We start from the raw sequence: 12,181 nt of genomic DNA on the forward strand, positions 1-12,181 counted from the left end.
GGAGAACTGGCAGGGTGGATGGTAGGGTATCCCTGGAGACTGCACACATAGCAGGATAGAGAAGGCAACTTATCTAGACACAGAAGGGACTTTAACGCACAAAAATATATCTCATTTAACCCAAACAAAATGATTCTGCAGTTTTACTTTTCCCTTAGCCTCTTTCCCCAAATGCTGGCAGCCACTCTGACAGGATAGATGTGTGACAGGGGGCAGGAGGCTGTGGCCTCAAGCAGCTGCAGCTTCACTATTTCACTTCTACATATTCTCTACAAGTGGTGACGATAGTGCTTTGCCAGGGCCCCTCATGGGGCACATGGGGCAGATGGAGAGCTTTACACTGAGGCTTTGTGAATGTTTGCTGTCTATCTACCCTTGTTCCGAGTCCTTGTGTCTGTGCAGGGATTCAGGCTCAACCCCAGCAGAGAGCCCAAGAGCATCAGACAGCGTTTCCCCAACTGTCATGGTTGGTGGCACCCTTAGTAGTTGATATGGATTGGCTGTGTCCCCAGTCAAATCTCATCTTGAATTCCCACATGTTGGGGAAGGACCTGGTGGAAGGTAATTGAATCATGGGGGCAGGCCTTTCCTGCACTGTTCTCATGATAGTGAGTACATCTCACAAGATCTGATGGCTTTATGAAGGAGAGTTTCCCTGCACAAGCTCTCTCTCTGCCTGCTGCCATCCATGTAAGCTGTGACTTGCTCCTCCTTGCCTTCCACTGTGATTGTGAGGCTTCCCAGCCACATGGAACTGTAAGTCTCAATTAAACCTCTTTCTTTTACAAATTGCTCAGTCTCAGGTATGTCATTATCAGCAGCATGAAAACAGACTAAAACAGTAGTGCAGTCATTTTTTCACGGTGCCCAGTAAGGCCAAAAAATACCAACAGTTCCATTTATCAGTTAGTGGGGTCTAAACAATTTGATAAGCATTTGTGTCCTTATAACACAGTGGGCATTAAAAAAAAGACATTTTAATTTCATTATTCAATAAGCATGATCACTTATGAATGGGATGTGTGCACATGCTGGGTGTCACGTGACCTTTAAAATCTTGGAGTCAGATTGACACCACCATCCCCATTTTCAGTTCAACACTGATTTTTGTGTGGTACATTTTTTTTTTTTAATCACAGTGACTGCCAGAAATCCAACTTCATATGGAGTCATGAAAAGTGAGGCAGTGTGACCTGATTTTGAAACTGTGATCCGTCCAGAGCTAGTTTACAAGGTGTCCAACAATGATCAAGTATCGCTGCATTTCCCCAGAAAACCTGAAATATCAGTGAATTTTCTGTAGCATTCTGGGGTCCCTTGGGGCAGACTATGGGAACCATGGCATTAGGATCATAAGGATTCTGGCTTCTTCCTGTCTCAGACCTAATCTTTACCTGAGGTTTTTGCCTTAAAGATGAAAGAACCATACATGTTGATGTGTTGAAAGCACATGATCAATTTTGTGCTTATACTTTTGAAAGAAACACAGATAAAAGTCTGTCCTTTAATTCATACTCCCCATACTGTGATTTTCATTTTTACTGCAACATATTTTGTTAAGTGTGACAATGAATGTCAAACACTTAATGCCTTGCTCTTTTCAGTAACATGAAATATTGGAGAATAATGACTGAAACTTATCCACACTGTGTATGTCTCTCTTCTTCCTCCCTGAGGGAAGTTGTTGAAAGTAGTTAAGAAGTATTACGTGTGAAACTCCAGCGATGACGTGCTTCAGGGAAGCAACATTTATGAAGCTCTGTGCTTGACTAGTAGTTTATAAAGAGGAAAGATGAATCATTTATTATCTTGGGAATCCTGGCAATTTTTAAACTACAGAGTTACAGGAAATGTTGGCTACTCTTAGTGGGCCATTTGTTGTGTTAAAAACCAGTAATGATAAATATTTATTAGGTAAGTGGAGAGATCCATCTCTATAAATTGTTGCAACTTATCATTGTACAAATCTTAGTTACACAATTTTTCTGTTTAAAAATGAAGTCATGTAGTACTGTATAAGTCATTCAGTTTTTTCTTTTGGAGAATTACTTTGGATTGTCTAGGCTCTGTGCTCTCCACATATATTGTAGAAATAGCTTGTCAATTTCTACAAAGACTCCTGCTTGGAATTTTCGCTGAGAGTATGTTTAATCTATGAGTCAATTGGTGAGAAACTGAGAGCTTAACAGTAGTGAATCTTCTGATCTGCAAGTGCGGTATTTCTCTCCATTTACTTAAATCTTCTTTATTTTGATAGCATTTTGTAGCTTTCAGAGTACGATCTTGCACGTATCTTGTTGAATATTTCCCCAATTATTCAGTATTTTATTTTTTGTGTTGTTATGGTTGATATTTTAAAAATTTTGATTCCAATTGTTGCCAATACATAGAAATGCAATTGATGGCATATATTAACCTGTTATCCTGTGACATTGATAAACTCAGTCATATATTCATAGATTTCTAGAATTTTTCTGTACTGACTATCATATATGTCATTTGCAAATAAGGACAGTTTTACATTTTCCTTTCCAGTCTGTATGCCTTTTCTTTCTTTTTCAGTCCTCATTGTGTGGTCCATTACTGAACGGCAGCTGGTTCCAGCTTTCTGTTCAATAAAGGGGCACTTAGAAGGGCGAGGCCTTGACCTTGCATGGGGGTTCCCATCCCCATTACCTTCTGCTGCCTCAGTTCCGGCCTAACAGAACAGTGTGGGGAGGAGGCATGATCCTTACCTCCTAGGGTGTTACATTTGCCTTCTTCAGGTTGGTTGCTTCATCAGGTTTAAGAGCTCATCTGGGCTGCAGTTCAGGTTAGATTATCTTCTGACCTTGCCCTGCCTTCCTTCTGTAGTAGCTATGGGGTACCCTTGTAAGCTGGGGAGAAGAGATACAGGTTAAGGCCAGAAAAACCAGCCTGCCATACAGCTTCCCCTGGATCGTACCTATGCAGTGATATGATACCGTTAGAGGAGCTGAGGGGCTGAGTGGGTGTCCAGATACTTCCCTTTACCTCTATGCTGTGCCACTGATGTGTGATGTGCTTGCATCTGGGCAGAGCTGCCACTGAGCAGCTGGTGGCCAGTCCTTTGGATTTTCTTCTTTCTAAATTGTGTGCCATGGCTTGATCAAACATGTCATATACAGTAGAGCATGAAATCAGCACAGGAAACACATGGAGGGAGATGCTGTTATCACATTTTATGGATGAAGGGCTAAAACTTGAAGTAGTCAAGTGACACATACAAGGCCACATAGCTAGTGAGTACCATGCTGAGGGTCACACTGTGGTCCATCTGAGGCCAGCGCCCGTGCACAGCCTTCTTCTTATGCTGAGTGGCCTGGATGCCTCCACCCTCTGTCCCCTCGACCCCTTGGAGAGTGGGCAGTGGCAGAGCCAGCCTGGGTCCATTTATGGGGAATCTCCATCTGAACTGACCCCTCTGGAAGGAAGACAGTTGACCCACTGTTGAGATCACAGCAGATGGGCCAGCCAGGGTGTCTGTAGACAATCACGCAGTGGCCACTCCATCTAGTTTGATGGACAAGGCTTTTTAATGAAACAGAAATCTAACGCTGAACCAAGTTAACTTTTAGACACACTTTTATTCCTCACTCTGAAATGGCGTTTGGACAAGTCAAATATTTCTTCTTCTTTCAGTGGACATTTTGTCCATCTTTGAACAGTTAGTTGATGTTTCTTCTGTTTAGTTATTTCTGCTCTATTTTCCTGTTGCCACTGGTCCACCGAGGGATGGTAAAAATGGAAGTCAATGATTGCTTTTGCATCTGAGATGCGTGATGAAGGCCTGTCAGTCAGGCTTGTCATAATGTCTGTGCTCCCACTACCCATTCTTTCTGTTTCCTCAGCTATGGAATTTGGAAAGTCCTGGACCTGATCTCGAATTTCACATGTCCTTTAACTTCCTGCAGCATGCTGGGGAGAGGGAGACAGGGATTAGATCTTAGGAGGTGGGAGCTGGAACAGACTTTATGGCTTGCTCTAGAGGAAATCAGTCCATTTTATAGATGAGGAAATGGAGGCTGCCCAGTGGACTGAGGCTGGAACTGGGCCTTCCAGTGGCCATGCCAGCTCCTCCCTCATCTTCCTTGTTGCTTTCTGGGGGATAGACCCTAGAGCCACTTTCTGTGGCTGTGTGAGAAGGCAACTGCCTCTCATTTTAGCCAGCAAAATCCATCTTCATTTTTGCCCCTGGCGTGGGCAAATTCTCCCATACCTAATTTGGGAAGCCAGAAAGAAGAAGTGAGTTAATGATCCTTAGTGGCAAGGCGCTAGTAATCGTCCTTCTCATGAGGGTTTCCCAAACGCCATGCTGTCTCTGGGTTGCTGGCCTGGCCAGAGTTAAACCTCTTCTTGGCCTTACCCCAGGAAGCTGGTCTGAGGAAGCCCAGATGCGTTTGTTTACAGCTGTCTCTGGTGACATTTGCCAGGTTCTGTGTTCAGAAGGAACATTTCCATCCCTTATTTACACCTCCCGTTGGAGTGCTTGGGGAGAGACACACCAATTATTTTGCAACTACCCGGAAACCAGGGAGGGCAGCAGATCTGTAGGGGGCCACTGTTGAAGTGAGAAGCTGTAGATTAGATCTGGTGACACTGTGGTTTTGGGAGGACTTGCCCAGATCCACCTGTTAGTTATACTCCCTATTAAGAAACTTTAGTGTCCATGGAGAAGTTATTTAAAGTCTGCAAACCTCAGTTTTCCCATGTATAATATGGGAAGGATACCTGATTTTCCTATTCCACAGGAAGGTAGAAAAAATTAAATTAAGGCAGCAGATGAAAGGGTTTTTACAACAAAAATAATAAAATGATACTGTCCTGAATTTGTTAAATTATTTTTCCTAATAGTTGCAGATCTTTTTCTGTACCCTAGAAAACCACGCTATGTAAAAAGAGATGACTCCAATCTTTAAATAAAGTAGCTCAGAGGTCTGGGACCAGGACATAAAGGGGCCTTTTGTTCACAAATGCGCTCTCACTTCCGAGAAAGCAAGCTTGGGAGAGGCAGGTGGTCCTCCCAATGTCCCTGTGCCCCGTGGTGTCAAGGTGGGTTATTGTGGTCCCTGGTGACCCAGCACGTCAGGGATGTGAGAGCCAGTGGGTGTGCAGCTGTGACAGGTCACAAGAGGGCTGGGACATCTCACAGATTTTACTTACAGCCTAGAGCCTGGGGAAGGGCTGCCACCCTAGAGGTGAGAGAGAGAGAGAGAGAGAGAGAGAGAGAGAGAGAGAGAGAGAGTGTGTGTGTGTGTATACATGTGTGTGTGACTGTATGTGTGTATGTGCACATCTGTGAGTGTATGTGTGTGGAAGTGTGTATAGGTGAATGTTTATGTGAGTCTGTGTATGCATGTGTGTGTGTGGGTGTGTTTACATGTGTGGGTGTGTATGCATAACGTGTGAGTTTGTGTGTGTGTGCATGTGCATCTCTGTGTGTATGCACATATGCGTTTGGGGCAGGCACACAGGCTTGTTGGTAAACATTACCATGTGAAATTGCTATGAAAGTTTCCAAAAGCTTCCTGAGTCAATTCACAGCGAGCAGCTAGCAGAGGAGTGCGGGTCCCTGGAGCCTGCTTGTGCATCACTCAGCTAGGGAAGCTAGCACTGAGGGGGAAGAATGGGGGCATGGCTCTTAGCTGTAGACCAGCCTGGAACCCCTCCGGCCTGCTTGAGCAGAGACACGTTAAGAGGTAGCAACAGGTGGCACAGATTAGGGGCTGGAGTAGTAGGCTAAGGCTGCACTTCCAGGGACACATTGCCTCGGCCACCACCCATGCCACCAAAATGGGAGCCAAGGACCCTGAATCTCTAGCAGCCCCTTTCTGAATCACTTGCCTCGGGTGTGTGCCTCTGGTTGGTGGAAACTAACTTTTTGCCCTGTCCCAAGCCTCACATCAGGACATGCGACAGCTTTGTTGAAAGTGGCTTTGGAAAAGCCCACCACGTGGGGCCACTCGCTGTAGTATACGGTCATGCATCATTGAATAGCAGGGATATGTTCTGAGAAATGCGTCGTTAGGTGATTTCATCGCTGTGGGAATGTTACAGGGTGCACTTACACAGACCTGGATGGCAGAGCCCACTACTCACCCAGGCCAGGTGGTAGAGCTGATTGCTCCTAGGCTGCGTGCCTGTACAGTAGGTTACCGTACTGAATATTGTAGGCGGTTGTCACATAATGGTGAGTATTTGTGTATTAAAACATAGAAAGGGTGCTGTAAAAACAAGGGTATTATGGTCCACGGTTGACTGAAGTGTTATGTGGTATATGACTGTAGGTATAAAGCATTACAGTCATTTGATTTTTCTATTTTACTCACCAACAGTCTTAAGGCACCTCTTGTGCCTTTTGTCTGAGATCTCTCGGGCAGGGCTGGAATGCATGGTTAAGGCATGGTGGAAACTGCTTTGGGGACAGATGATGGCCTCAGCCAGCCTTGGGGTGTCAGTGGGAAAGACAGGACCTGCTCCTTTGCTTTCACGTTTCTTTGTAATAATCTCAGATCTATGTGTCTGGTGGGTCTCTCCTAGAGAAAAGCCCGGCTCCTTCGCTCCTGCAGTGTGCTTAGGAGGGTTGCTTCTTTGTGGTCATGGGGACTCAGGGAAGGGATGCAGGCAGAGGGTGATGCCACATCAAAAAGGGATCCTTGGCTGGGTGTGGTGGCTCACGCCTGTAATCTCAGCACTTTGGGAGGCCTAGGTGGGGGAGATCACCTGAGGTCAGGAGTTCGAGACCAGCCTGGCCAACATGGTGAAATCCTGTCTCTACTAAAAATACAAAAAATCGTTGGGTGTGGTAGCGGGTGCCTATAATTCCAGCTACTCAGTAGGCTGAGGCAGGAGAATCGCTTGAACCCGGGAGGTAGAGGTTGCAGTGAGCCAAGATCACGCCATTGCACTCCAGCCTGGGCAACAGAGCAACACTCTATCTCAAGAAAAAAAAAAGGACAGGGGGGTACCCTTGGGCAGCCAGCTTCTTGGAAAGGCTGGTGTGGGGTTGAAGTACTTGCTGGTGCCTCTGCTCAATGTTTTTGTAGTGAAATGATTGAGAAGAAAGAACCTGAGCTGAGAGGTTATCATTAGTGGATTTCACTGCCTTACCTGGGTGGGCACTCCCTTGGGAGTTGGATGGACATTTGCAGCTGAGCCCCGGTGGGGGAGTTGTGCTCACCACGCCTTTAGAATTCCAGAGGCTGATGAGGCATCTTGGCTCCCTCTGACCCACGTCTTTCTCTAGGTGACCACAGCAGCATATCATTAAGTATCTATTCTTTGCTTTTGTTCTCAGGGCAGGAAGATCCCAACAGTTTGCGCCATAAATACAACTTTATTGCGGATGTGGTGGAGAAGATCGCCCCTGCCGTGGTTCATATCGAATTGTTTCGCAAGTAAAGAGAGCCTTCCTTGTTACCCTCTGAAGCTTTCACCGCCACTAGCAAAACATGAGAGCTATTTTTGAGATACATTAAAGTGTCAAAGTGTCACTGAATATCTTCCCACATTAAGATAAGTGTGTCTCCCTTAGAACGTTTTCCCTATTTGACTATATACATCTACATTCTTGACCCTTCTAAATGTTTTAGGAAGCTCTGGCTCTGAAGAGATTCCCTAAGAGTATTTCCTAAGTGGAGTTTTTTGATGCATGCGAAGAATTGGCAGGATGTTTAGTTTTTAAATGTTAAGGCTGGTATGTAAGGAACGATTGCTAGGTGTGTGTTGCTGCTGCAGAACTCATGAACCCATGTTTGGAAGTGCTTATTTGAAGGTGCTGCAGGCTTACCTGTGTACTCCTTTCCGTTTTAGGCTTCCGTTTTCTAAACGGGAGGTGCCGGTGGCTAGTGGTTCTGGGTTTATTGTGTCGGAAGATGGATTGATCGTGACAAATGCCCACGTGGTGACCAACAAGCATCGGGTCAAAGTTGAGCTGAAGAACGGTGCCACCTATGAAGCCAAAATCAAGGACGTGGATGAGAAAGCAGACATTGCACTCATCAAAATTGACCACCAGGTGAGTATGTTCTCGCCTGCAGAGGTGACTTCTCAGATGCCCTGGAGCACCCTTGGCAAGGGCACCAGAGCTCTTTGATTGCAAGAGGTTCTCAGGGGCACGGAAGCCAGTCTGAATCATCACAGGAGGGCCTTGAGGAGATGCTGAGTGTGGCTGGCCTGGGGATGTGGGAGGGGAAGGGGCTCAGGGAAGCTTCTGGAAGGCGCCAGATAAAAGTTTTTAAAGTAGTTTTTTAAATGTTTATAAAAGAAAGCAATAGATTTGTAAAGAAATCAGTAGGTAAGTAGTGAAAATTGAGGCTCTTTCCCGTTCCCAATCCTGTGGTAACTCTTGCTACAGATTTTATTCATCCTCCACAGATAGGTCATGTGTTCACAATGAACATAGAACGTACTGGGTTTTAGACTGAGCCATCCTTAACTTGTCAACAGTTACTCTGAAAACGAACCAGCTCTCCCGACTGGGGGTGCTGCAGGGCCATGAGAGGTGTTTCAAAACAATGTTCCATACTTTAAACATTTTGGAAACCTTGAACGAAAACGGAGCTAATGGATTTCTTCTTTCCAGACCTTCTCAGAGCTTTTAGTCTGCTGGTGTGCACGTTGCTTGCCTCCAAAAGGGTGCTGACTGAACTGTTTGCCCAAATTATAATCATTGGAGTATACAACATTTTTTGGGGGGAGGGGCAGAACTGAGACATACCAAGGTCAGTTTGGGAAATGCTGTATTTGAAAGTGGTTTCTATTTAGATATTCTCTTTGTAGTCATTTTTTGCTCTGTTGATTTGCTTAGCAAAGTCTTCATGTCTGGAACAATATTCTTATTGACTCATCAAAAATCCCCACTCGACACATCGACGAGGGGGGTTTTGTTCGCTGTGTGGCATGTGCAGTGAGAACGTGGTTTCTAGTTTCTTCACATTCTTAAAATTTTCTAGACTTCTGATGGAGGGAGGAATCAGAGGAGGTTGGAATCCTGCCTCTGGCAAAGGAAAAGACCGGAGACTGAGCCAGGTGGGGTCTCTCGTCCAGCCTCCTGCTTGCCTCCCCTTACCTGGGCGTGGGCTGAGAAATTCCGGACAAGTGTGGAATTATTCAGGCTGTTTGTGCTGTTCGATGGCACGCTGGTACACCTCCTTCCGGAAACAGCGCTGCGTGTGCCATTGGGTGGTAGGATTCTGGGTCTTCTTCTCCGCCTTTTCATACTATCAAGTTGCTGCCCAGCCCAGGCTCCTTCACGACCGGCCTTTCAGAAAACCACCAGCTAACACACTTATAACCCTCCTTCCCGATGTTCCTGTAGCTTCTCTATGGCTGGGTGGCCAGGCATGGCTGGAGAGGCCGGGGGTAGACGTAGGCACTGTGCCCGGTGTGTGTAACTGGCCTTGAGTGAGGCTACAGTTGCATGTTATTTCTATTAGGTCACCGTGGAATTTCTAGCAACAACTAATCTTTCAAAGTGTGTTTATTGGTCACAGAATCATTGGGCCAGCCTCTGCCTTCATAGCTGTATTATCCCCATTTTAGAGAAGAAGAAACAGGGGCTCAGAGAAGTCTAGTAACCTGTCTGAGGCCACACAGCAAACACCTCATGACCCTGCTCTCCTAAGACAGTCAGGCTGCTGCTCCCCACCTGCCCAAGCCCATGGCTGTTGCTGGAGGGATACAGGCTGGCCCGGCGGTGTGATGGGACAGCTTGACCTTAAACAGCCCACAGGAAGGCGGGTGCATCTGGTTTAGGAGCAGGCCGCTAGAAAGGTGTCCAGGATGTGGTAGTCTCACCGGAAGGAGCCAGTCAGAATAGCACAGACTGTGGCCACGCGTGGGGCCTGTTCAGCCTCAGGGAGCCCTTGGGAGGCAGCCAGCAGTGGGTGTGGGCTGTGTGCAGGCAGGGCGCTGGCCTGGACACCGCCCCCACTGAGTAACTTCGTGTTTGGAATGTGTGGGCACATACCGTGCAGCTGCTTCTGGCCGGAGGATATTCTTTTCCGATTTTGAGCCAAGGTGGAGACTGTCTCCTCATGTCATCCCGGCATGTCCTGGCAAGATGTGAACGATCTCAAGAGACAAGCTTTGCAGAGTGCATCTGACCTGGCTCCTGCCATCCCGCGAGTTTAGCTCCTCAGCCGGCAGCATGCTGTGTCACATGTGTTTCAAGCTCCCGCCTAAGAAAGGGTGCTTGAAATTGAACACTGAGCTGATGTGGCTTTTCAAAATGGAATTGGAAATGAAAGGATATTAAATTGCAGACACCCACACAAAGGACTGGTTTCCACTGACTAAACTGCTTTTTTTTTTGCTGATAGTAGTTGAAAGTGGGGAGAGTAACAGCATCTCTTCCAGCTCTTTCTCTTTTGTTCCCTTGTTTTGATGATGGCTTATTTCAGGGGGAGGCCCTGGCTGGCCTTGCTTTGTGTCATCTTCGGGATAACAGAGGATGAAAGAGATCAGGAAAACAGAGAAGGCAGAACAGAAGCAGCAGATACTGTGCTTGAGGAATGAAAATCACCTACATGGCTCCTTGTCATGTGAGACCATGGCCTAGCCTCCCCAAGGCCACTTAAGAGTAACCCAGTGAAGCTGGTGAGACTGACCACCACGTCCGTGGCCCCAGTGACTAACTTGATGGCTTATCATCTGGGCCCAGTTCCTCCCTTGGCATCCTGATTTCACTTGAGGGTCCTCCATTGTCCTTCATAAACGTGTTTTTTTTTTTTGAAAAAGTGTTTCACTGTTGCCCAGGCTGTAGTGCAGTGGCACGATCTCTGCTCACTGCAACCTCCACCTCCAGGGCTCAAGTGATTCTCCTGCCTCAGCCTCCTGAGTAGCTGGGACTATAGGTGCGCACCACCATGCCTAGTTAATTTTTGTATTTTTAGTAGAGACAGAGTTTTGCCATGTTGGCCAGGCTGGTCTCAAACTCTTGACCTCAAGTGATCCACCTGCCTCAGCTTCCCAAAGTGCTGGGATTACAGGCATGTGCCACTGCATGTGGCTGTAAATGTGGTATTCTTGACACTTTGAGTAAAATAAAAATTACCATGGATATCTGTGGTCACTGCCCACTTGCCACCCACCTCCCCCCTCTTCTAGTAGCTCTGTCATTGGACAGCTTGATGGGACCATCGGTCATGGTGCCCTACCCTCTATGGCCAAGTAGACACATGATCAAATTAGGGCAAGCAAAAGCTCCCCTTAGGATTGCAACGTGAAGCTGGATGCCACTCACAGAGACTATCATGGTGAAGCTGCTGGAGCCCCTGCTCTTGAGACCCCAGCACTGTCTGAGTTCTTGCACTTCCTGAGCCCAGTTTAATATCTGCTTTTCCTCCCATTCTTGGAGCTCCCCTTGCATCTCCAGTTGCTTGAAGTTGCCAGAGATGTTTCTGGGCTTGTGACCAAATGACTCTTTTTCTGCTTCTCACTGCTGAGCAGACACATGTGCGCTGACTTTGCCCGATGTCTTGGGACCCGGAAGAGCTTTTGGGAGAGGCTCCCGGAGCAGCCCCCTCTTGCCTGCCCTGCTGTCATCCTCCATGCAGGAGGGGAGAAGCTGTGCCCCCCGGCATCCTGGCTGGGCATCCCTTTCTGTGCTTCTGTCCAAATCTGAAACTCCCCTTTCCTTGGGACCCATGACTGGGGCCAGCCTGCCTGGGGAGGGTATCCCGGCTGCAGAAAGTCGGGACAGGGTGTGTGTAAACATGTTAATAGAAAGCAGCTTTGAGGGCAAACTAGTTCAGCTTCAGCTACAAACTCTTTCCAAATGCGTTTAACATGAGCCTCTGGCTATAAGAGTGTCTGTCAAGCTTTCATCCAAGGGGTGCCGTTTTGTCCCTGAGGGGAATTTTGTTCCTGAGCAGTTTGGGGCAGGGGTGGGGAGAGGGAGAGAGAAAAGTAAAAAGAGAGCAGTTCGGTTTCTTTAGGCTGGAGTGCAAGGCGGAGGTAATGGGATGTATTCAAGAAGGTAGGAGGGAAAGTTACTTTGGTAATAGCTGCTTGTCCACCTGCAGTGATTAGGAAACTTGAGAAAAGCATCTTTGGAATCGTGTTCTTCCCATCTTATATATAGCCCATTGCAGATTTCATGCTGTTCTGAGGGAGATCTGAACTCCGTACCAGGGCCTTGAGGGCCTGACCTGATTGTGGC

General features: G+C 47.0%; 1 protein-coding gene across 2 annotated transcripts in view; it reads left to right on the forward strand.

The window, feature by feature from the left end:
- HTRA1 (HtrA serine peptidase 1) overlaps positions 1 to 12,181 on the forward strand; it is a 52,366-nt gene that overhangs the window by 19,023 nt on the left and 21,162 nt on the right. For both annotated transcript variants that reach the window (XM_035269351.3, XM_002807473.7), the window contains exons 2-3: positions 7,316 to 7,415; positions 7,831 to 8,035. In XM_035269351.3, coding sequence (XP_035125242.2) covers positions 7,316 to 7,415; positions 7,831 to 8,035 — 305 coding nt within the window. The remainder of the gene's footprint in view (positions 1 to 7,315; positions 7,416 to 7,830; positions 8,036 to 12,181) is intronic.

This window comes from Callithrix jacchus, chromosome 12 (genome assembly GCF_049354715.1).
Source record: "Callithrix jacchus isolate 240 chromosome 12, calJac240_pri, whole genome shotgun sequence".
Lineage (NCBI taxonomy): Eukaryota > Metazoa > Chordata > Mammalia > Primates > Cebidae > Callithrix > Callithrix jacchus.